The sequence below is a fragment of the Pholcus phalangioides genome, unplaced genomic scaffold (genome assembly GCF_987345545.1).
Source record: "Pholcus phalangioides strain wild (caught in Gottingen) unplaced genomic scaffold, Ppha-v1.0 ptg000015l_1, whole genome shotgun sequence".
In the NCBI taxonomy this organism is placed as follows: Eukaryota; Metazoa; Arthropoda; class Arachnida; order Araneae; family Pholcidae; genus Pholcus; species Pholcus phalangioides.
Genome location: NW_028301608.1, coordinates 90,872,225 through 90,898,614, shown reverse-complemented (window position 1 = coordinate 90,898,614; position 26,390 = coordinate 90,872,225). Strand labels below are relative to the sequence as shown.

The 26,390-nt window shown below is 37.3% G+C and overlaps 1 protein-coding gene across 3 annotated transcripts in view; it reads left to right on the top strand.

The window, feature by feature from the left end:
* Positions 1-2,217: 2,217 nt before the first annotated feature.
* The window catches only part of LOC149077025 (diacylglycerol lipase-beta-like), a 35,605-nt gene continuing 11,432 nt past the window's right edge, over positions 2,218-26,390 (top strand). The window contains exons 1-5 of one of the 3 annotated variants that reach the window (XM_089244756.1): positions 2,218-2,325; positions 12,304-12,510; positions 16,165-16,345; positions 19,701-19,844; positions 23,163-23,329. In XM_089244756.1, coding sequence (XP_089100882.1) covers positions 12,416-12,510; positions 16,165-16,345; positions 19,701-19,844; positions 23,163-23,329 — 587 coding nt within the window. In that variant the 5' untranslated portion in view covers positions 2,218-2,325; positions 12,304-12,415. Of the gene's footprint in view, positions 2,331-12,101; positions 12,163-12,303; positions 12,511-16,164; positions 16,346-19,700; positions 19,845-23,162; positions 23,330-26,390 lie in introns of those variants that run through there. The other 2 variants (XM_089244758.1, XM_089244757.1) reach the window with 2 other exon arrangements.

The following is a 26,390-nucleotide window of genomic DNA, read 5'->3' as shown; positions in this document are numbered from 1 at the left end:
GCTGAATCGAAATATATTAAGTGAGAGAAGAAAAGCTATTTTTTGGACTATTTGCACCACTCATTCAAAAATAACATCTGGCAGTCAAAATATACTTTTCTCACTTATTCTGGATTATTTTTAATACTAAAACTTTCCATGGAGAGTTGCAGATCAAAATATTTTATGAATTTGTAGATGAAATGTGTAGAATTGTTCAACGATCTACAGGCACATATACATACATAAACAATTTTTGAAAATTGTTAAAGGTGAAATGAAATAAAACCTTGTTAATTTGATATCAACTTAGGTCAACAGGTTTCTCAATGCCCTTGGGGTATCGAGGTTCCGCTCATGGCACCTACTTCCTGGAAGGCTGGAATCTTCGGCGGTCTGCAAGCCAGACTTCTCATGGGCCCCTTCTATAGTGAATTTGTAGCAGGAAGAACAAAAAAGTGATGGTAATTGTCCTGGGCCCATGTGGCCCCCACAACGGTGGGTGCCATGGTTCCACTGTAATTAGCCTGCTCTGAGCTCAGTAAAAATAAACTTTTAATATGAGGGACTATTTTCAACTTCAAAAAAAAAAGATTGAATATCTCATTATTAATCAATTTAATTTGTTCAGATGGACTCAAAAGAAGTTTGTCGTCCTGCGGTTTTCCAACTTCAAAGCATGAACGCCAGATGGTCTCTCGATTTGAAAAAGTCTCTTCGCAGTCCTTAAACACGATACTTTTGTTAAATGGAAGTGCTGGCACTTGCCGTTTTCATTTCAAAATATGCAATACAGATGGCAGCACTAGTATAACATGAAAACAAAATAACTCGGACAACATGCATACGTTTGGGCCATGCAAATACACAACACATTCCGACATCTACCAATTAGTTTGAAATCCTCCGAAGAATGTTTACCAGCCGTATGTATGGTTATAAATAGTAGCAGTTGATGGTCCCGCCGGCCATGCAAAGGTGGATAACCTCATCTTTTTGTCTCCCCTGATGTTAAAAATATTGTGCATACTCAGAGACAGGCTCAAGTATTTAGCGGCCTCCTAAAACGGTGTTTCCCAATCTTTCAATGTGCATGAACACCCTGGTGCACGCCTAGTTTACATTTACATTGCAGAGAATGAATATTGAACCGCTATATTTCATGGACATGAACAAAACCCTCGACGATAAATTTGGATAATAGTGCCCCCCCCCCAGATCATGGCCCGCACAACCTGGAGCAGAGCCTTTTTTCGGGCCCACTGGCCATTATTTATAACGTGAAAAAAAACATATGACAACCATATTTTTATGGGCATCTTTTTATCAGCCACCTCGTTGGGCATTTTGCCTGTTGTGGTGTTGTATTTGTATTTGTATTTTAGAGCTCTATCAGCTCCACATTTGCGGGGGCCGTGTCCCAGACACTTGAAGGTTGGTCTAGAACTCTAGAGAACCTTTATAGAAGAATGCTTTATCCCTCCCTCGTGCAATTTTGAATAATTTAAAAAAGAATTTAGCTCATCCACTGGTCCAACGCATGGGGCAATAGATCCACCAGCATCCTTCTCTTAGCGTCTAGATCCACCAGCATCCTTTTCTTAGCGTCTAGATCCACCAGCTACTTCTTGGGAGAAGAGGAGGGTTCTGTGAAAACCCCTAGATCACAGAGGGTTCGATGCCTGTATTTCAGAGGTTTCCGACAGAATTTTAAAGTAATTACTGTGTTAAAATGGTTTATCAAATTTTAGTCAAAATGTTATCAAAAGTATTTCATTCTGTTTTGCGGCTTCCTAACATTTAATGGTCCGGCGCTGCCGCACCCTTCGCCAGTATCTTAAGACATGGGCACGACCACCTAGATAAGATAGGTTATATAGGAGGTCGTGGCACGGCACGGGGGCCTCAAGATAAGAGGTGCTTCACAAAACTAGATACGGTTGAAATTTCCGAGAATTTTTCTGCTGAGCTTCAGCAAAAAATCACTTGGCCCAGGGCCCATGATGCCCTTCGCATCTGCCTAAATCCGGCCCTGAAGAGATTTATTTTCTTTGTTTCTTATTTAAATGAATGGCTAGTTCCCCCCCCTTACATCCGAATGACCTCCGCCGTAAAAATATTAAATTTGTTATCATCCCTCTCTGAGAAAACGTAGTCTCAGCCGTCCCGATAATTTGGACGCGGAAACCGGTTTCCGTAGCGATATGCGCTTCTTTTCTCACATAAAGTAATGTCGAGAGAAGAAAATTGAGGCGCCAATGAACTTATTGAAACGTCGCATCTGCAGTAAACATCATCTTTGCACGTGTAATGCTGTTTAAAACCCGATGGGACAAAATTATATAAGTAAGGTGTAAAATTTCTCACTTTTTATTATTTTGACTGACTAATTTATGAAAATGATTATTTAAAGGGACCCCTCGTGCTTTCAATTCATCCCTCGTAACTGATCAATAGAATCTTCGATAATGTCTACGAGGAAAAAATGATAACTCTCGATGAGGCTTTTGTGCGTGAAGGCGTGTCATTTGCAGACCTTGAAAAAAAAAGGGGTTTTGGATTACATCGTGCAAGAAGTTATTAATTTATTTTTTAAAAATTACATAGTTGTTACGCGTGAACTATAAAAAATATAATGATTGAAAATTCATTAAAACCTCTCAAGAGAAGCTGCAACCCCTTTATTTTTCACAAAGAAAAAGTCCTCTTCAGAGAGGTGGTCTCTTAATAGAGGTGAATTATTCTACAGGGAAAAATTCCAGATCCATAAAAATTGGCTTTGTTTGGAGATGACCCTCCCTCCATAGAAGTTTTCTTTCACAGCGAGTTATATATTGTAACAATATATTTTAACTCAAGAATTTACTGTAAATGACAGAAAACCCACATTTTAATATGTTAAATATTATCTGATTATAGCGGTGGTTATTACTGTATTGTATAATAGTTGTATAGCATAAACAATAGTATAATTGTTAGATAGAGAGTGCGAAATACCGATGTTATTAGACACAATTTAACGATACTCAATTTAACGATACTTTCCAGACCTAGGAAAAAATATCGTTGTATAGAGGTTCTAATCGCAGGGCCATAGTGTGCCTTCTCGGGACCCCGGGGCAGACTTTTCCTTGGGGCCCCTCTTGAAAGGGTTATTATTATGCAAAACAAGTGTAAACTTTTGTGGGGGCCCCATTCAGCTCTGGGGACCAGGGGCAGTGACCTGTTTGCCCCAGCCTAGTTACGGCCCTGTTATATCGTTATATCGAGAGGTATCATTATCATCAGTCTCCACCAAATTCAAGCTGTCATTGACATCTCTTTTGAATTGGCGCTGTGAGTACCACCATAAAATGCATTTATGAGAGTATTCACTGCAAAAAAATTGTAATTGATCACTCGATGAATAAAATTGAGTTAGTTGTTTCACCTGTGAAGTAGTTTCCTGTACAACACTTTTGTGTACTACACAAAAAAGTAGCTTCACGGCAACTTCATTAACACTTTCAAAGGATAGGTAGTGCGAAATACCGACGCCGACACCCCCCGATACAACAAAAACTGGTGAAAAATTTAAAAATATATTGAAAGTGATTTTGAGCGAAGTATAAAAAAACATCGTTTTGGCAGCTTCGAAATCTCCTCAAAGAATATCGTTGAAGAGGGATTCATCGTTGTAAAGAGATTTCACTATATTCGGGTAAATCTTTTCTTTATCTGGTAAGAAGACTTTTTTTCAAAATCAAAACTATATAATCACATGAATTATATATTTATCTGTCAAACTTTATAATTAATAGAAACTATAAATGAATTAAAATGAAATATTATTTTTTCATGATTTTAATTTAAATTATGAATCATGTACCGGAATTATATAAGGACTCACCCACATTGTTAACATTACATTTTCGCACGACCCGGGGCCGAAGTAATTTTTGGGTAAATTCAGCTCAGTGAAATCTTTCTAAATTTATTCCCCCCCCCCCCCCCAATTCTTTGTTCCTCACAGAAAATGCGGTCTTTCAGAGAGGTGAGTAGAATTAGTTCTGTTAATATAAGGGTCTTTAACGTATAATCCCCGGGCCACATTTGGCCCTCGAAGATTTTTGTCGTTGCTCGCCCATCATTTTCAGACAATGGTTGAAAACATTGAAAAACGATTGATTCTAGAATTAATGAAGGAAATAATTTCAGAATTAATGAAAGGTGTAATTCTAGAATAAATGAAAGGTGTAATTCTAGAATAAATGAAAGGTGTAATTCTAGAATAAATGAAAGGTGTAATTCTAGAATAAATGAAATATATATTTCTAGAATAAATGAAATATATATTTCTAGAATAAATGAAATATATATTTCTAGAATAAATGAAATATATATTTCTAGAATAAATGAAATGTATATTTCTAGAATAAATGAAATATATATTTCTAGAATAAATGACAGAAAAATAACTCCAGAATTGAGAAAAATTCAGAGTTGCTGAAAGAAGTAATTAAAAAAAAATTTAAAACCAAATAATTACAGAATTAGTGAAAAAATTAACTTATAAATCATTTAGCAGTTTCTGATAGAAATTATTTTTTTACAATCAGTAAAAGGGTAATTGCATGATTATTGAAAGAAATAGTTTCAAGCTATACCGTATATTCAGAACTATCCAGACATGCAAACCATCCCCAAGATGGCCTCTCGGGGCAGTCAGCGGTCACGTCTGTGTATATATTCAGAAGGAAAATAATTTCAAAACTACCGAAATAAATAGTTAAAGAATACATTAAAGTGATTTCAAATTAAAATTAACTTCGGAATTAATTAATTTAATCAGTAATTAATCAAAAACTTTTTCAGAATTAGTGAAAAAATATTTAAGAAACTATCGAAATTTTGATAATTAATAAAAGAGAAATAACTGCAGAATAAATAAAAGTCTCAAACTATTTTTGTCCCTGTTTAACTCGGGGCTCCATTGGCCCCTTCTATTAAGATGTCACTAAATTACATGAGTTGGTGGCCCGCGCGCAGATTCATGGGTTTGGCCCACCGTGTCTAAAAGGTTGAAGACCCCTGTATTAATTGGTGGCTTCTAGGAGAAGTTTATGTCGTTTATTAAAAAAATTGATTTGAAGAAAATGATCGAATGGAAAAAAAAAAATGAATAACGTTAAGAGATAGTCGTCACATGAATTTTTTTTTAAATTTCAAAAGGTGAAACAATCTCATTAGCGTGCCAAAACCTTAATAAATGAAATTGAATTAGGATGAATTGCAAATCTATATACAGGGCGTCCATAATTAAAAGACCCTATTTTAAAATAGACTACAGGCGAAACCAGTCATCAGAAAAATGTGAAATTTTGTGGAGGACTTCATGAAGTGATGGGAATTTGTTTCGGGGGGGAGGGGGGAATTAGCTGCACATGTCGCCACCAGAGGGCGTTTCACTTTGAGTACCTGTAATAAACATGTAAATTTATGTTATGTCACGCAGCAGCTGTTATAAAACTTGGAAATATTCGCGGAGATATTGTTTCTCAATGTATTTGCTGCTCACAATGACGATAAGTTTACGAGATCACGCTTTCTTGGTCAAATTGTTTAACCAAAACAGCAATTGCGCAGTAACTGCTGTACGGAAATATCGGACTTGGAAGAGGATTCGAAAAGGTCCAATGAATGTTAAAAACCTTCGGAGTATGGTAACGAAAATTGAAACCACAGGATCGTTGGCTGTTCGTCCTGGAAGAGGAATACAAATTTTTCCATACAAATCTATAATTTTAGATCCATCGTCGCCAAATTTTGCATATATGACAAATGGAACCCGACTCGAATGATAGGCTACTTTAAAAGTTTGTCAGAGCTCGGCAAATGCCCGAATGGGCGAAAAACTGTTGGGCAACAATGGTTCCTGGGCCTCAACAATCATTTTCGGAATGTTTATTTTGGTTATCGTGGTTCTCTACTAATGCGTTTCAGACATGTATATGCCTTTACAATGGTTTGTCTTCCTTAATCCTGTCAGTATATGTATTTATAACAATTTATTCCTGTATAATGGTTTTTCACATTTTCAGTTCTCCCAGCAATATTGTAGCTAGTACGCAATAATATGAAAACTAAAATACATGTGTAAATTGTTTGCGTAAATCATATTACTGTAGTACAGTCAGGACCGCCCTTACCAGACACGGGGCCCGGTGCGAAAATAATAAAGGTGCTCTCATAGCCTCGATTTTTTTCTTCTGTGAGAGAGGGGAATAAAAAATATGAAGAAAATGAAAATCATGAAAATTCAGAATAAATGCAGGAAATAATTCCATAATTGATGAAAATTCGTAATAAATGAAAGAAATTGTTTCAGAATCGATGAAAGAGTTCCGAATTTATTTTAAAAAAAAGCAATTCCAGATGGGCGAAATTCAGAATGTATGAAAGAAATAATTCCAGTATTATTTCTTTCTAGATGAAAATGCAGAATTCCAGAATTGATGAAAATCCAGAATTTATGAAAGAAATTATTCTTACTGTAAATGCGGGACCCCCCCAAAAACACGGGCCATGATGCGAGCGCACCCCTAAAAGGGTGGCTCTGAATACTGTACTTGAAGTGCACTAAAACTCGTGAGTTATTATCAATACATTTTAGTTATTTCACCGAAACTGAAAGGGGAAAAGAAGATATGATAAAATATGAAATGAGGGAATGAAAATGTCTATGATCTCGGCGAGGACTCTTTTTTTATTAGACGGAAACTTTAAGGAAACGAAGAAATCAATCCCTAGATAATGATTCAAAAGGAGGAGCAAGAAAGAGCAAGAGAAAGAGAAAATAGATAAGAAATTATCAAAAACACAGAAACCGAGTATATATATACAAATAGAAACCTTTTTTTTACGAGTCCGAAGTTGAATCTACATGGTGATTATTAACCGGAAATGATTCCACTGATTGTTTTGTATTTGCTAACAATCGTAATGTTATGGGGAAATTTTTTTTTCCGTGAATGGTGGAAATGTTTGGATCATTCAACAATTTACGTCAACAAAAAAGGTCACAAGCGAACCGCAATCAAACTATAGTACTGTATCTATAATCAGATGACTAAGCTGACACGGGTGTTGAGTTGTATGTATCGTGTTTGTTCTGTACACTGTACGTGTCTCAATTAAATCAATCGATTCTCAAGGGTTCTTGCAGCAGCACTTGTCTCAATTTGAAAAGTCAATTCGCAGACCTTCAACACGATACTTACATTTCATGAAAAATTCAAGATCTTGTCGTTTTTCACTTCAAAATGTGGAAAACAGACGACAGCACCAGCATTACACGAAACAATCATGACTCGATGATTAACGACTCCGATTCTTAAAATATCTATTAAAAAAAAATATTACTTAAAATGTGAAGGATTATTCTCAGTTGTCAACGAAATTTCGAGGAGTAAAACTGAATTTTTGATGCTTGAATCATGCGCCTAGATTAGGGTTACTAGATTCGAAAACCAAAAAAGGAGGACACCTACATGCTCCCCCTTAGTAACGTCACTTTTCCCTAGTTATGTGCCACTTTTCCCAAGTTACGTGTCACTTTTCCCAAGTTATGTGTCACTTTTCCCAAGTTATGCGTCACTTTTTCCAATAGATAGCGTCGCCATACTGACTAATAAAACCGGCCACAACAATAATTTTTAATTAAAACAGAAACGCTAGAAAAAGTAAAAACAGAAAAAAACACTCGGAATTTCGACGGCTATTGGTCAATGCGTGAGGAAAAAAAACACAAAAACACTCGTATCAGTGATAGGATATAAATTATTTCAAAGTGGAAATTTCTTTTTCCTCAGAAAAGAAATTACTTTAAGAAACTTGATGAGGAGGACAAAAAGCGCGAATTTTCCCAAACGTAAGGAGGACGCTCGAAGTTACATCAAAAAGGAGGACATGTTCTCCTAAAAGGAGAACGTTTGGTAACCCTAATCTAGATGCGTATTGGCGGACACTGCTCGGATCCCGCGCTACAAAATACGCAGATCCGACGCCATTTATGTTTAATGAGTATGGACGCCACGGATTAAGGTGAGCTATATCCGTAATGTCAATGAATGGTTTTGTTATGATATCGAAAGAAAAAATATACGTGTACACACACAGTTCAAAAATACGAAGAAGATCGTGGTGAGAGGCAATCGCTGAGCAAATATGCGCACAAAATAAGAGTGGGTTCACATCTACAGACACGGGAAATCAAAGCGTATTAATAATACGTCTTTAATACGCTTTAGGGAAAAACCTTCTTATCATAAAAACGGCTGTCTGTCTGCGCCTGCGCAGCTACGATGCGATAGTCAGGCGCGGCTCAAGCATACCTGCCGCCCGGGTTCATGTGCCGCCCCTAAAGACAACCCTAGTCGGGAGCCCAGGTGACACTGGTATATAAACCTGATTTTTTTAGTATTCACTTTCTTTTAGTCGCATACCATTGTTTACCATGCAAAATGCCCGTGACCATACGTCTCGCTTTTAACGAAACTTTGCCATATGTTGGCCCGACATCCTTATACCGTTCTAAATTATGCCAGATAACTTGATCCACATTACATCTCCAAATGATGAGCTATCGTTACTTACACTTATCCTGTAAAGAGGTAGTATAAAGGCGACTTTTATTAAGAAATTTATTTCAAGTTCATTTGTGGTGCTCCAGAGAGACAAACGAGTATAGAGCCGTATTTTATCTTTGCCTTTATTTGGCCATTCCAGAAAAATCACTGATTGTGGGGCTCCAAAATGCACGATTGCCCCTTGTGGAAAGAACACATTCTTGTTTCTGGTATCACGGTTCCACGCCCTGTGCGTTCCCTCAAGTTCTTTTAACATCTTCGTCGTCAAAATACGGCTGAAAATCGTGATATCATCGGATTTTTTTACTTTTGGAAATTTTTAAAAATTTTGGTCTTTAGCTAAAGACTAAACCACCACCCTCGAAAATCTGCCCCCCGTGTGCGACGCACCTCTTGTGCCTTCGCTTAAGACGCCCCTGACGATAGATATGAATACGTTCATTGGTTTTATGTTAAATTATGTTTGCCATATCTGACACGACGCAGTGACTGTAGATGTGAATCCACCTTTGCACGGTGAACGCTAAGTACACTTCGATCACGCGAGCTATCTTGAACGAAGAAAACAATTTTTTTTTATGTTAAATTAAATTTATTTTCCTTCCAATTAGCAATAGATACAGTTTACCAAATACAGTGTGACTGATAAATACTTATTTTCTTGGGGAGAAAAAAGCTAATGAGATTCTTGATTATTTTCAACGAAGGTGTTGTTATTTTAGGAGATAGCGGAGAGTGACATCATCCTAGGATATTTTCAACGACGCTCCACTGATTTTGCGTGATGATTGGTCGGCTACTTCGGCAATTTTCTATGTTTTTCCTGCGTGTTTATTGGAAGAAAACTTTCCTTCATATATTAAAAAAAGAAAATTACTTTATGCAATTTGGCTTCTTTTTAAAATTACCCATTATGAATTTTTTGGCGTGATCTGTGTTCCTGGTACTTACTATGAATTTCACTATATATTATAAATGATTCTACATTTTTTTCACCTTAATTTTTCCTTATAGAGGGAATATAATGTGTATTTTCCCCCCTTAATTAATACTTATTTAACTTATAGGGTTCATTTAGTTTCAAGAGCACAATAATTTCGCTAAGAACGGTTTTTTTTTTGTGTTTTTGTGAGATTCGGATTTGTGTTTGATCATCTTGATTCTACTTTTGTGCGTCGAAAACACATTCGGTAAGGTTTACGCTAGTTTTGTTTGTTAAGAATAACCGGGACTATTTTTGCAATAAAATACTTATATTTATATATAAATAATATAATTATATTGCTCTGTACTTAAATACAATTTTAGTACAAGGAGAACCTTGATTCTCTCGGAGTTGTATTTTGGTACATACAGTATTATAGTTACCAACTTATGTGACGAGCATAATGAGGTTTGCTTTATATAGTAATACATTATGACATCTTCAATATTATATATGTATTTCGAGGCCAAGTTCAAAAAACAACAACTCGAAATTCCCTGTTTTGAGACATCTGCATTTTAAAAATTTATTTTGTATAGAGGAATTTTCATGGCCCCCACAAGGGTGGGGCTGACGGGGCTCTAGTCCTAGAGTCTATAACGCTATAAATTCACTGCAGAGGGGCCCTGCTCCGGGATGAGGGCCATGGGCATTTTCCACCGTTCTCATGGAGCGTATAACTCAAAAATGCGACTCTGAATTGTTGCCTTTCTGAACTGGGCCGTCGATTTGACATAATATTATGTACTTCTCATGTGATAATTTATGACCTGCATATCTAATGGTGAGAAACAATTAATGCATATCGGGAGATTATAATAGCCCTCACTTTTTCAGTTTTATTCGGCAAACTTCCTTAATCTCTATGGAACACTGCCGTGGTTACGCCGGCCGGTCCATTCACACAACGTTCGGTCCAATCATTTATTCTTCGCGGGTGTAATAACTGGAGCCCGAAAGTTCAGACAAAAAGCCATAAATGCTTTTTTTTTTTTTGCCGATTTTCGAACTTTTTTGTAGAAACGCCTTTTTTCAATTTTTCCTGTTACAAATGCCTATTGCGACATTTTTTTAAGTCTATCCGTGAATTGCAAAGGGCATATTTGGCAGAACTTCAAGGCATATTTCAAGTATTGACAACTTCAAAAGAATTTCTCTTTTTATAATGTCCAACTTTTTGTATCTCCCATCTCCTCCTTCCTGCCCCCCCCCCCCCCCCCCATTTAAGCGCAAATAGATGAAAGTGCCTGAGAGACAGAAAACTTGGTATTGCCATGCATTAACTTTGCTTTAGCCGGATGGTGTTAGATGAACGTTTTTGCTTGAGATGAACGCAGTCCATGCATGAGAAAAAATGAAGAAAAATTTGAAGTTTGTTTCCCCCACATGCTTAATATTCACGCATTGGGTTCCATTCGGTTACATCTACAATGCAGCTCGATCGTCCAATATACAGCCAATCGGTCAGGTGTTATACAGCTGCTAAGGAAAGTTCCTTGGTCGCATTTTACTGGCGAACCGTTATCCTAGAGGCATAGTTCCAATTAGAAAAATTATCGAAATAACGTGTAACCTCAGATACCTCATTCATGTTTCAAGGGGTTGTGTAGTTATTAAAATATAAAAATTTACTTTTTACATGGACACCCTGTCCTAAAAATCTCAATTAGGAAGTTGTCCGGTCCCTCCTTAGGCCAAAAAAAAAAAAAAAAAAAAATGTACACGTTTGTAAATGCAATATTCGCTGAGATATGTGTTTGAATTCAAAAATCGAAGAAAAGTTGGGGAAGAACAGCATAAACGAGGGGGAAAAGCGTTGTCGTTAATCAACCCCCTTTCCCCAAGCTCTCTGAATCCGGGACTCATAGATAGACTTCATTTAAGAAATTTCTGTCCTTTAAATTTCCGACTTTAAATTTCTTCAATCAATTTAACATATAAGGGGAGGGGTTTCGTTCTTGGATTGGGGTAGAACGGACTCCAGAAAGGACAAGGAGGCCTCAAGATGAAAAAAATGGTCCAAAGGGGGCAAACGGACGAAAAAACGTTAAGAAACACTGCTGTGTAGGATATTTCGATGAATAAAGACTGTTTCTTTTCTTTGCGCAAAAACTAACAGAAAACGCTTAGAAAATTTTCGTGAAAGACCTAATATAATAAACTTCTTTTGTTTCTACACAACTTTAAGGCGTAAACCTTTATCCAAGAAGAGTCTGATTTTTCTTATCTTTTAATTAACATTAAGGATTTAATGACCCTTGACTATAAGATATGCTCAAAACAATTGTGAAGATATGTTTACAATTCGAACAAATACGTCGATAGCGAATCTTCTCTACTCTTTTCTTGTATAACTCTGGAATACGTCTTTTTTTCCTCCTTCGATCTTATCTCTGAAACTGTCACTACTTTTATAGGGAGTCAAAATGGCAAAAATAGAGATAATCTTTCACGAACGCCGCCTCCTTTTTTCGCTTCTTCTTTTTTTTTTTTTAAAGCCATCACCGCCATCTCGAAAGAGAAATCGATAATAAAACCTTCCAGCAGAAGCACCTTCGTCGTAGCAAGAAGGTCAGTTTTGCACTGTTTCGATCGAATCATTTTAATTTCATGCTCCCACCGAAGCTAACGTGGACTCGCAGGGAACGAAGAGAAGCTTTTATAATGGATTACTTGAGTGTGATATTGATTTTTCATCTCATTTTCGAACAGGTGGGATTAACGGATGATCTAACCAACCCTGTGTGATGTAAAGCGACTCCTCCTCATTTTCCTCGAACCCTCCTTCCCGCACCCGGTCTATAACAGCCAGCTGTCTAGCAACATGGCGGGCATGGTAGCTTTTGGGAGGCGTTGGTCTGTTGCCACCGATGATTTCATGTTCGCAGGAATTATAGATTTCATTGTCTTCCTGTTTTGGTAAGATTATTCATTGTTTTTTTTTTGACATAAAATAAAAAAAATAATAAAACAACAAAAAGTGTCATTTCAAATTTACCGTTTATTCAATAAGAAAAAAAAATTCTGTAGACAGAAATATTTTTGCATTCATTACGATTAAACTGAAACATTTTGATTTCGGAAATATGTATACCTTTTTGAACTTGAAAGTTAGAAATCAGGAAGATATTTTTATATTTATAACTTTTTCAAGTGTTCAAAATTCCCGCTAAAATATGACAAGCCAATTGCGATGCAAGTTGAGTGATGCCATTCGCAAGTTGAGTTCTTAAGAAATTTTTATTTTCGTATCATGGAGTTCGTTTATTGGAGTGATTCTCAGAATATGTGGGTTGAGTTAATCCAAGATGCCACGAGATATTTTCAGGCCAAATAAAATTACTTTAAAAGGTTTGTGATTCTCAACCAGCGTACTACGGTACTTTGGAGCAGTGGCCTTAAAATTTTTGAACTCGTGCAACATTAAATTCTGAATTTCGCGTATGTGAAAACGAAAAACCGCCGCCACTCCACTTGATTAAGAAAAAGCCCAATCCCACTTATACAGCATATAAAATGCATTCTCATTTATCTTTTTCTTCTATGCTGTGTTGGTGATATCAAGATGAATATAAGACTGTAATATCCCGTATTGGACATTCCCAACACCTTATATAGCAGAAAGTCTCCACGCGAAGCTCGTAACGTCGCTGAAGTCGTCCATTTCACCTATAGTCATTGAATATACTTTGACCTTTGAAAACCAAACACACCCCGCTTCCCACCTCATTGAGATATCGAAGCGTTCCTGGAGGATGGGTGCGTCTGGAAATTTTATTAAACTCCCCGGTTAGCGAACACTTTTAGGAACTATGTCAATGGGACTCGATGTATTTTACTATACACTAACGGTCATTCCTGGTTCGCAGACGAAATTTTCGGTCCATGGCCTCCGTTATCAAGTGGTTCTACTGTAATAAAAAAGAGTATAATCAATATAAAAATTGCAATTAATGTGTCCGAATTTTTCACTCACCATCAGTGGACTGTGGGCCACCCATTGGTGACCGCAGCTTTAAGTTGCCGCCAAAAAAACCAAGAGCTAAAAATGAGGTGTGTAAAATTCACTTCTCATATATCAAGTAAATTGTTTGGAATTTTCTTATAGTTTTAGAGTAATTCAAGATAACCGATAAGTAATTTTCGCACAGAAAAACCCGATTTTTTCAAGGCATGAATAATAAGGTTTTTCTTTTTTTTAGCATTGTGTATATGTTATTGCCAAAGCCCGAAATTTGCCGATTTGCGACGGGACTGGCCACTTCGCGAATTGACCAATTTCGTTAGGTATTGACCTGGCCGGCATTTCGCGAATTGGCCGATGATTCCTGGCAAAAGTCCGATAACAAAAGTCATATTCGGGATCATCGTCAAGTTGATGAGTTTTTTCGTGATAATTGTCCACGTTAGTTATGGCAACCGATGAAATCGTAGTCACGATGCATTAATGATTTTCTCCAAAATTTAGTTTTCTCCACAATATGTTTATATAGTTTTTCTCTCAAATTTCTCTCGTCACATAGAGTTAGTCCAAGTACAGCTGCTATATAGACATGCATCACACGTTGGCGATTTTAAAAAAATGGATTTGGCACCTATCGCGACGTCTTACTTATACATCAGCACATCGGGCTTTCGCCAGGGATCTCCTGCCACTTCGCGAAATGACCGGCCAAAGTCCGAATCATTTTTGAAATTCTTACTTTGACCAAAACTCCTGGCCAATTCCCGACGGTGCCAGCACCGTCGCGCTTTGGCAGTAACATATACACTGAAGTGTCCGAAAAACTGATACATTCGCCTAATACAGCATCGTGTAGGTTCCCCCTTCGAGCACACACAACTTCTGAAACGTGACGCGGCATAGACTCCAATGATGTATGAAGGTATCCCGAAGGCGATTCTCTCAGGGCAGTTCACAATTATATAACGGTGCGAGGGGATTTTGTACAGCACGTTGTATGGTATCCCATATATGCTAACTATGGTTCATGTCTGAGAATTTAGGTGTCCAACAGAGGATGGTGGAGTCAGAATAGTGTTCCTGGAATCATTCAGTAGAGATGCGCCAACTTGAAGAAAACATTGTGGAGGGGGCTGAAAGTTGCTGGTCGTGCCGTATACGGGATTCCAGCGTGTACCCAGGAGGGGGAAGGTGCATTATATTGTTTTTTTTCAGAAATTATTGAGGGGGGATAGCATCCTTACAAAATTCATTAATGGGGGGGGGGGCTCAAATATTTTCAGCCCCTAGGTTCAGGTGCCTATGTTCGGTAGCAACTTCCGACGCGCGTGGTGTCGCATTGTCCTCTTGGAATTGTCCAAGCCCGGAAAATACGGTACTGCATACACCACTAAAAGTCAAGTCTCCTATTGACACGTCGGGGTCCTTTTATGGGGGTTTCTCCACGCCCGTACACTTCCATCAGCCCGATACAACTAGAAATGCGTCTCATCACACCAGGCAACGTGTTTCCCAGTCGTCAACAGTCCAATGAAGGTACTGGCGATTCGCCCAGCCGAGGCGCATAGTTTCGTGCCGTTCAGTCATCAAAGGTACTCGAGTGGGAATTCGGCTTTGAAAGACTATATCAAGGAGGGACCGTTGTACAGTTCGCATTCTGACACTTGCTAATGCCCCAACATTGAAATCCGTAGCGATACGAAGCAGTGTTGCACATCTATCTCGTGGAACGATTATTAGCCGTCGAAGGTCTCATTCGTCCAGGGTCTTTTTTCCGCCTCCACCCTCTGTCGGAGATTTCATGCTTTTCCGCATTATTTATACGCTCTTGCGATGGTTGTGCGAAAAAATCCAATTTTCATCTCTATCTCGGAAATGTTGCGAGTCAACCCACCCGAGTGCCGAATACATGGCCCCCCACATCCTGGAGTAGGGCCCTAGGCTGGGATCTTTTGCGGGCCCTCGGACCAGATTTTCACGGGCCCTCTTATGATGTATTTACAGCGTGAAAAAACAAAAAATAATGGAAATCGTCCCGGGCCCCAGGGCTGGAGCCTTGCCAGTCCACCCCTTGTGGGGGCCATGGCCGAATACCAAGTCATTATTCGTGTTTCTAATTAGATCGTGATGACTTGTCATTTTAGCCACTATTACTAAACCAGACACGCACCTCGTCGATATTCCTCTGCGGAACTTCTAACGAATTGGTACATGTCATTTTAGCTGCAGGAACCAATATAACAGCTTTTCTAGCTACCTGTCGTCTCATATATAGGCGCTGCTGACCACATCGAATTGCGTTGATTGGTTGTATTTCTCTTTTACTTGCAAAGCACCAGTTTTTATCGCACTTCAGTGTATCAAAAAGGGGGTGGGGAACCAGATACATATTTCATTTTCTTCATGACTTTGGTGTAATCTCCAAAAGTAGATCATATAGTTCACTTATCTATAAAAAACAATGGGGAAAATCAAATTAGAGTGTAATCAAAATTATTAACTCAATCTTTTTAACATTGAAATTAATTGAATAGTACCAGAGATCATTCTTTCGAGGAATTTGTAATACTAATTAATGATGATCATTATTTTTCAACCGATGGATGCAGGTTGTGCTGGGCATCGGTAATCTACAATTATTTCCAGAATTCAACTTGCACGTGCCAAAATTTCGCCAATCAGTGCATTCTCCTGCACGTATTTCTGGTCGGAGTTATGTTACTGTTTCTACTTACAACGATCTTGTCCATGCTGTTGATCATATGCGGCGCAAGGGGTACCATCTCGCAGGTTAGAAAAGTCATTTCCACTGTACCTAATAATGAATTTATTTTATGATTATATTGTGATGTAATTATATATATTATTACAGGGTGTCCTGCAAGTCTTACTGCGGCCTCTATCTCATCAACCGTTCGTCGTAGAGTTATGATTCCAGTTTAAAAAATGCTCAAAATGAGTTCAGAAATCATTTTGTACTAGTTTCGAAAGTTAAAATACAGTGTGTCATAATTTAAAAATAAATAAATTTTTTATACGGTTCCCCCTGTTCTCTAACTTCCAATCAAAAAGTGGTCCTGGCTCTCCTGAGGTCAACGGAAAAAAATTCGATGTTTCTAAGTGCAACATTCGCTGAGATATTTGAATTCTAAATCTAGAGAAAACAGCATAAAGTAACGGACAATGTTCGTTTCCCTAATTTACGATGGTCTTTCCCAACTTTTCTCAGATTTTTGAATCGAAATATCTCACCGAGTATTGCACTTCGAAACATGGAGTTTTTTTTCGTTGGCCTCAGGAGGGACAGGGCAACAACTTTCTGATTGAAGGTTAGAGGACAAGAGGACCGTATAAAAATTAAATTTTTTTGTTTTTGTTTTTTGATACATTGTATTTTTAACTCTAGAAACTGATACAGAGTGATTTCTGAACTCATTTTGAGCATTTTTTAAATTAGAACCATACCTCTACGACGAACGGTTGATGAGATAAATACCGCATTAGTACGTACAGGACAACCAGTATATTATGATTATTTATATCAGGGGTCTTCAACGTATGGCCCTTGGAGCCATCCGTTGGCCCACCGACTATTTCAAAGAAAAATTTGAAAATACATTGAAAAACGATTAAATTTAAAAAAAAGTTGAATCAATGAAGCACGCATTTTTAATTTCGGAAGCAGTGAAAGAAATCGTTTTAGAATCAGTGAAAGAAATCGTTTTAGAATCAGTGAAAGAAATCGTTTCAGAATCAGTGAAAGAAATCATTTCAGAATCCGTGAAAGAAATCATTTCAGAATCAGTGAAAGAAATCATTTCAGAATCAGTGAAAGAAGTCATTTCAGAATCAGTGAAAGAAATTGCTTCAGAATCACAGTGAAAGAAATTGCTTCAGAATCACAGTGAAAGAAGTAACGTAAGAATCACAGTGAAAGAAATAATATAAGAATCAGAGTGAAAGAAGTAATATAAGAATCACAGTAAAAGAAATAAAACATCAGAATCAGTGAAAGAAATAAAACATCAGAATCAGTGAAAGAAATAAAACATCAGAATCACAGTGAAAGAAGTAACGTAAGAATCACAGTGAAAGAAATAATATAAGAATCAGAGTGAAAGAAGTAATATAAGAATCACAGTAAAAGAAATAAAACATCAGAATCAGTGAAAGAAATAAAACATCAGAATCAGTGAAAGAAATAAAACATCAGAATCACAGTGAAAGAAGTAACATCAGAATCACAGTGAAAGAAGTAACATCAGAATCACAGTGAAAGAAGTAACATCAGAATCACAGTGAAAGAAGTAACATCAGAATCACAGTGAAAGAAGTAACATCAGAATCACAGTGAAAGAAGTAACATCAGAATCACAGTGAAAGAAGTAACATCAGAATCACAGTGAAAGAAGTAACATCAGAATCACAGTGAAAGAAGTAACATCAGAATCACAGTGAAAGAAGTAACATCAGAATCACAGTGAAAGAAGTAACATCAGAATCACAGTGAAAGAAGTAACATCAGAATCACAGTGAAAGAAGTAACATCAGAATCACAGTGAAAGAAGTAACATCAGAATCACAGTGAAAGAAGTAACATCAGAAGAAATCATTTGAGAATCAGTGAAAGAAATCATTTGAGAATCAGTGAAAGAAATCATTTGAGAATCAGTGAAAGAAATCATTTCAGAATCAGTGGAAGAAATAATTCTGGAATTAAGTAAAAAAAATACCGTATATACTCGTATATAAACCGACTCGTATATAAGCCGACCCCCCCCCCCCCTCAGGACCACCAAAACCGCAATACATTGAAAACCCGTGTATAAGCCGACCCCCAAAAAATCCGTCCATATCAGAGAAAAAAATTCTTATATTTTCATGCAAAATGAATAGCTTGCGGATATTTACAATAGAAAATGATTCAAACTTTTTAATCCGTTCCTTCTGAGTGTCCAAGCTCATTGTAATCCATCAGATCATCACAGGGGGTGCGGCATCTTCGTTTTTATCCTCGTCGTCATTGTCACTTTCAAAGAGGATATCATCTTCAGTTCCGTCCATTGCATTGCTGATGCAACACGTTTTGAAGGATCGGATGATAATTTCGGTGGAAACAGAATTCCACGCCTCATGTACCCATTGGCACATTAATCCAATGTCAGGTTTCTTCAAGACAACCACTTTTTTTTGTAGTTTCTTTATCATCGGAACATAGGCGGAGATACACTTGGAAGTCTGGAGGGGGCACGGTCATTATTGCTGGGAGGCAAGATGATGATGATAATTCATAATGCATATATAGATTAGATCATCTCCGCCTCGTATCTCCGCCCATGCATCGGAACTCATCTATTCGATCCACAAATTCCTCAAATAATCTTTGAAAGACTTGTTGATGCTCACATAAGGCTTTCCAATCGACATTAGCCCACCTGTTATCAAAGCCAATGATGTTTTCGATTTCTTTGCCTCGGCTTTGACATTATCGGTTCCGTGGGTTTTGAACATATCCCACACCAATAAATGCCGGTTTCTCGAACACTGCTACAAAAATGACTACTGATTGTGGTGTCGAAATTTTCTCATCAAAAACTTACCCGAGTATAAGCCGACCCCCCCCCCCCCCACTTGAGGAACGAATTTTTCCACAAAAAAACTCGGCTTATACACCTTATACACGAGTATATACGGTAATAAAAAAAGTACTTTCCGAATTACTGAAAAAAATACGATTTCAGAAGAAATAAAAATTTTCAATTTTGGGGGCCATATGATTCTTGTAAGAATTATAAATGTCACAGCATGACTTGGTGTCGTGGCCCGCGGGCTTCATGGGAAGTCCTAATTTGGGCCGCAATGAGTGAAAGGTTGAAGACCCCCGATTTATTTTCATTCATGCTATGAATTCATTTTGTTTGAAGTCTTAAATCACTAATCTTTCTTTAAACATCACTTTTACCAATTTTCTATTTCTCAAATTCCGCTTGCTTCGGTATATCATTAGCTTTACTGACATTTTCAAAATTGTTATCGCCTAATTGTTAAAAGTTATTTATATTCTAGTCATTTGCAGCTTAATTTATTAATCCCACTGTGAAACTTTATGTGGTTTTTCTTTCGTCATTATTTCACCATACTGTAGACGGAAAAACGTCAGTCCGTCATCTTCCTGGTATACGTGAAATCAGTTCTTATTTTCTTGGATTTCGTTTGGTCTGTCCTTGGAAGTGTGCTGTTGGCTTATCGCTTCTCCTGTCCTGATTTCAATGCCAAGTTACACGTCGAGGTAATGAGGAAATTTACATAAATTTATCTTTTTGGTATATCAATCACTAGTACTTATTATCATATAATACATATCAATTTATTTATGGGACACATTTTTTTTATCAAATAAGAAAGTATCACTTTTTTGTCATTTTTGTCACTTTAAAAAAAAAATTCTTATTTATATTTTTCTTTTTGTGAGATTATCTTATTTTCCCATATTTGGCCCTGGGGGCTTTTTTTCGTGGCCCCGCCGATCATTCCAGAAAATGGTTAAAAATATTGGTAACAAATAATTCTAGAAAGAAATCATTTCGGAATTGATGAAAAAAAGATTAAAAATGAAAGAAATTGAAGAGATGAAAGAAAAGGCTATTTCTAGATTAAAAATAAATGAAAGAAATATTTCTAAATTAATAATGAGAGAAATATTTCTAGATTGAAAATGAAAGAAATATTCCCGAGACAAATTGATGAAAATTCAGAATTACTCAAAGAAATGTTTTTTGAATTTTTGGAACAAATAATTTCAGAATTAGTTAAAAGAACAACTTATAAATCAGTGAGAGAAACAATTTCATAATTTCTGTGTTAGAAATTATTTCACAATCAATAAAATAATAATTGCTTAATATCATTGAACGAAATAATTTCAAGATATATTGATAAAGAAAATAATTTTAAAATTACCAAAATAAATAATTAAATAATCACTTAAAGTGATTTCAGATTAAAGTTAATCTAGTAATTAATTAATTTAATCAGTAATCAATAGGGAAATTTTTCAGAATTGGTGGAAAAAACTGTTCAAGAACTTACCGAAATCGATAATTAATAAAAGAAATAATTACAAAATAATTAAACATCAAGCTATTTTTGTTCCTGTTTAATTCCGGGTCCTATTGGCCCCTTCTATTAAGATGTCACTAAATTAAAATGAGTTGGTGGTTCGCGGGCGGCTTCGTGGGAAGGTTGAAATTGGCCCGCCGTGTCTGAAAGGTTGAAGACCCCTGGGATAATCGAAGTTTTGAATACATTGGAACTTCGGTTAACGAGCATAATTCGTTACGTGAACGTGCCCATAATCCGAATCAATCTTACGGTCGACGCCGCTTATAATAATCTCGGATAATGTTATTCGGGTATAGTTATCACTTTTTGCAATGATTAGAACACACCAATATCGTAACATGAGAAAAAATTCGTTTATAGCTATCGAGATTTCGAATAATGTTAATTTTTTCCCCGTCGAAAGTCTTTTTTGCGCATTCTAAGGTTTAACTACGCTTATTTTTTCCCTTGTAGCTTATCGTTATCACGCTGCAAGATTATGTAGAAGGCTAGAAGGTGTCCTTCTTCATCCCCCTTGTTAACAAACATTTACGATTAATGTCGTAATCAATCGGTCTGTAGTAATTGCTACGATCCATGTACTTGTGATTGTGAAACTGCTTTTGCAATGAGCTTCCTATAGTGAAGGCAAAAATGTATGTTTTATTCTAACGTCACAATGGCTGAATAAAAAAACAGCATTTTTGTCTCGTTTTAGAATTTAAAAAAAAATGGAATGATTGAAAATTTTGCAGCCAATCATGTGGAAAGAAAACCAGTTGTCCCGTTTCATCAACACCCATTTACCATACACCCCGTTTGACTGAACGGGGTGTATTGTCACCGTACTTCAAACGAGACTTTTTCGGATATAGTTATCATTCGGTTATTATTATCGGAAATCCCGAATCCCGATGTGATTGCTTCTTTCTCTGTCTACGCCGCAAAATGCAAACTTCCCCACAGTAAATTATGTAAACTCCGATGATTCGTTCCAGAATTATTCATTCACAATGACAGATAAAGACGGCATTCAATCGATAACACAATACAATAATCTAAAAATAAAGTACAATAGTACAATAATACCATTAATAAACACACATTGCCATTAATGGTTACAAAGTAAGTTTAAAACGCTTACAAATGAACTAACTCTAAACGACGAAAGAAAAGAGGACTAACGTTTAGGATGACTTACGGACTCACTGTTGTCTGTAAACTTTTTCTTTTTGGGTGACTTTGAAGAAAAGAACCTTATCCAATGACACTTGCTTTTGCCTCCCTTTTAGGATTTCTCGGTATTGGAAATTACATTGTCGTTGGCCAGATTCATTGCTCGCACTGCTACAGCTTTATTTGAGTGGCTCTTTTCTACAAAATTTTGCACAGATTCCCACATTCTATACATCTCTCTAATCTCATTAGAGAGGCGCGTCTCCTCATTTATCTCTTCCTCAGACGAGATACCCTCCATAAGCTCTTGCTGTTATGCGCAATGGAGATCCATCAGTTAGTCTGTGGTCAACTCCTGGTCAAGCTCCTCCTCTAGTTCTTGCATGTCGTTCCCATTCACACACATCTCCAGTTCTCATAAGTCTTGCCCAAGGACACGATCTCTTCGACAACTGGTGGCTCCTGTTCATGAGCTAGCCTTTCAAAGTAACGTTCAACTATACCATATATATCAGCCCATAGTTTTTCTGAGCACAATTGAGGGTTCTCTTGGTGATCCCACTTAATGTCATATTCATGATCTTGATGCCGTGCCCGACATTGAAATGCTTTTCAAAAAACTCTGAGGGGTAAAGATTGTTCCCCTTCAGTCATCTATAAACATCGCTGAAACAGTGCTCTGGTGTAAAGCTTTTTGTTATTGTAAGTATAAAGCTTTTGGAAATTACATATTGGCAATTGCTAGTCGGAAATTACAGGACAGAATATTACCCACAATTCCGCAGTACGTGTGTAGGCAAAAACGGAAAATCATCGGCCCAGTTGTGATCACGTGAGACTAAAACAAAGCTCAAAATTTTTGCTCGTAATATGAATCATCACTCGTATATCGGATCAAAGTTTTCAAAAATGTTCAAAATGTTTGCTCGTTAAGCGAATCACTCGTTAACCGAAATTCCACTGTACTTCAAATAAGACTAATAAAAAGCTCGAGCGTCATTCAGTCTGATCATGTCAGTCTTGAAACGTAAAAAAAAAATCCAGATAACTTATGTGTTTTTTCCGCTATTTCACGCACGGAAACGGAAACACCAATACACGCCTCATCTCCTTTCATTTCAAGCATTCAACGCAGATAATTTCGACAGTGGTCACAAAAGTTTTCTGTCTAGAGAGAAAGCGTGTGTCAATTTCTTTGTGACGGGACAAAATAGTTATCAGCTCATATTTTCATCACTTTGGCTTACTTATGTATCTATATTTGCGTTATTTATTTTATTTTTCGATATGATTTATAACTGAGATTGTTTTCTTCTTATTGTGTGTGCAGATCCTTACTGGTTTCTTGTGGGCCGCTTTCTTGATCAGGATCATATGCATTTGGTGGATTTATGATGGTCGGGGCAAAGAGAAGCGATCGGGATTGAAGAGACTCATACACAACGAAAATTTCCCTAGTCCGGTTACGGCTAAATCTGCCAAGAAATGGAAAAAGAGGTGAAATTTCTTAACTATTTGTTCTTATTCTTCCAAACAAGCCGTTTGGATTAACATCCAGAGCTCGGATGTGAAATTTTCCGTGTATTTTTAACTCCTAGGCTGCGGAAAAAGTCGCAAAAATGCTTTCAAAACGACTGAGTAAAAAATTTCCCTTTTTTGTTCCAGTTGTCTTTTGCGAAAGATAGATGGTATTCAAGCTATTGCAAATACAGTGATACCTATCTAAGGCCGGTATTACACTATAAAAGTTTTGTAAAAGTCCTTTTATAAAACTTGAAAAATGCAGCCAACAAGGTCACCGGTTGCATTTTCTAGAATGTAACCAATAACCTTATTGGTTAGATTTTGCAAGTTTTATAAAAGGAATTTTATCAAACTTTTACAGTGTAATACCGGCCTTAGACGGACATTTTATGAGACGGAACCAAAAAATTATCCCTTCATTAATTAATGTTTTTATGTGTATGTATGCACCTTTATAAAATGGAAACCTGCCTAAAATGAAATATTATTTCAGTCTCTTGACGTTGTTTCGTACGGGGTTTATTTACTCGCATGAAGAGAATAAAATTAATAAAACTACTTGCTACCACTTTTTGCAATTTTTATCATTATAAGAATGCGTATTTTGGAAGCTACAACTGACATTTCTCGATGAACCATAATCATTTACACACAAAAAAAACTAATTGGGAAATAATACAAATTTCATCCAGTAAGAGTAATGACATTGCGCAGAGTTTACATTGATTGAAAACAATTTATTATATTTTTTTTACTGTATTTTCTATTATGTTTATTTTGCTTTTTTGTTATTTTCATAAATTAAAAACTAATCAAATTAAATTCAAACATATTTATACTTTAGACAGTTTTTGAATAGCTATCTTCTAATGGGAAAACGGGGGGGGGGGGAGTAGAAAATTATTCATGTTCGCAAGGGAGGGGCCACAGGAATGAAAAATGGTTGAAAGGGGGCCATGGACAAAAGAAGATTGAGAACCACTGATCTAAACTAACCTATCTGTTAGATGACCCATCTCGGAAGCTCCGGCGACCCATAGGTTAAGAATCCCTGCTCTACAGGATCAATGGCTCGCCAGTAAAATTTGGCAAGGTGAATTATGGAATCACCATTGAACATTGAACATTGAAGGACCGGTTATGGAATCACCCGTATACTTTTTAATATCTCACTTTATTTGTAGTATTTTTCATTTCTTACGAACACTCTTCAGGGTGGAAATCACGCATTTTAGTACAGAGTCAAACTTCTGCAGTAATGATTTTTAACTGGGCAAAGATCTTTTAAGACTTCAGAATACAGTTGAAACAGGATAAGAAGAGGAAGCAAAGCTTGTTCAAACCAGCCAAATGGAAGACGATAATTTGAATGCAAATTGCTGTGCAATGCTCTGATGAGTGCGAGGCATAATGATTTCCGTAACGGACGGATAATTAGGAGACTGCCCGGATCTCTCTCTCCCCCCCCCCTCTCATTAACCCTCTTATTATGGCGTTTAAGATTACGGGAAAAGAATAGTGACGCCATAATGAGGAAATATAATATCCTCGAAAAATTCCCATAACTCTCTTACACGAAATTTTCCTCAGAGATAAAGGAGATTGTCTTCTCTGTGACGGAAAGCCTGATAAGAATGCAATTATTTTTAATGAGTAGTTTTCGCGAATCTCATCAGGAATCGGCTATTTTAAGAATGCAACATGCAACAACTAAATATATTTCAAAATTTTCAGGGTGAAATAATTTACATGTACGTATTTCTTTTAAAAAAAGGTTGACGTGATTTTTATTTTTAGCATGATAGGGAAGTCACTGACAGAGTTTACACTATATATGTGCTCACCCCATTGCCCGCAAAACCTCAAACCAATTTTTTTTTAAATTAATAAAGTGCGTAGGCGTACGCGGAATTTTCTCAAGGGCGGGGGGTTCACGTTTTTTCCTGCAAAATAACATTATAATCTCGGCTTGATGGAGGGGGGGGGGGGGTTAGAACCCCAAGCGTACGCCAACGAGAAGGTGGGACGTTTACAGATCATGACCCGTAGCACATTTACGAAGCACTTAGCGGCCCACGACACATTTCCATATCGCTTCTGCAATCCGCGACACATCTACAGATCTATTAAATAACCCATGGTACAGTTCTACACCATTCAAGTGGCCCGTGGCACATTGAGAGAAAACGCAAGTTACACGCGACACATTTACAGATGACTTTAAGTGGCAGTTCCAGAGCACTTAAGTGGACGAAGTTCCACATCACTCACGTGGTCCACGGCACATTTCTTAATGACTCAAGTGGCCCATGGCACGTTTCAACGTGACTTAACTGGCACACAGCACATTCCCAGACCACTTTAGTGACCCGCGGCATATTCCCAGATCACTTCAGCGAACCGCGGCACATTTCCAGACCACTTCAATGACCCGCGGCATATTCCCAGACCACTTCAGCGAACCGCGGCACATTCCCAGACCACTTCAATGACTCGCGACATATTTCCAGACCACTTCAGTGACTCATGACACATTTCTAGATCACTTGTCTCCACGGCACATTTACAGATCACTCAAGTGGCCCACGACAGATTTTCAAATCAATCGCACTCTCCTAAAGGTTGAGAGCACCCTTGGCTTATGCATGTTGACTGAATTAAGGTTACCATACATATCCTGTTTTTTGATATTATTTCAAGCGTCCTCCTACGTTTCGGAAACGTAGCCCTTTTTTGTCTTCCTTTTTCAGGTTTTCAGAGGTTTTCTTTTTTCACTCTGAAACATTGATATTGATACCTCTTTATTGATATTGTTACGGAAATTAGGTCTTTCCGCAATTTTTGGAGAACCCCTCGGGACAGTAATTCCCTGTTGCCAAACTGGAAATGTCAAGATATGCTGGAAGCCAAGGGCGTAGCGAGGGGGGGACGGGGACTTGGGGGTCTGGTCCCCCCCGAAATGTGAGAAAATGACCGAAAAAAGGGGAAAAAAAGGCCAAATCCATTGTTCTGTCACTTTGGTCCCCCCCCCCCC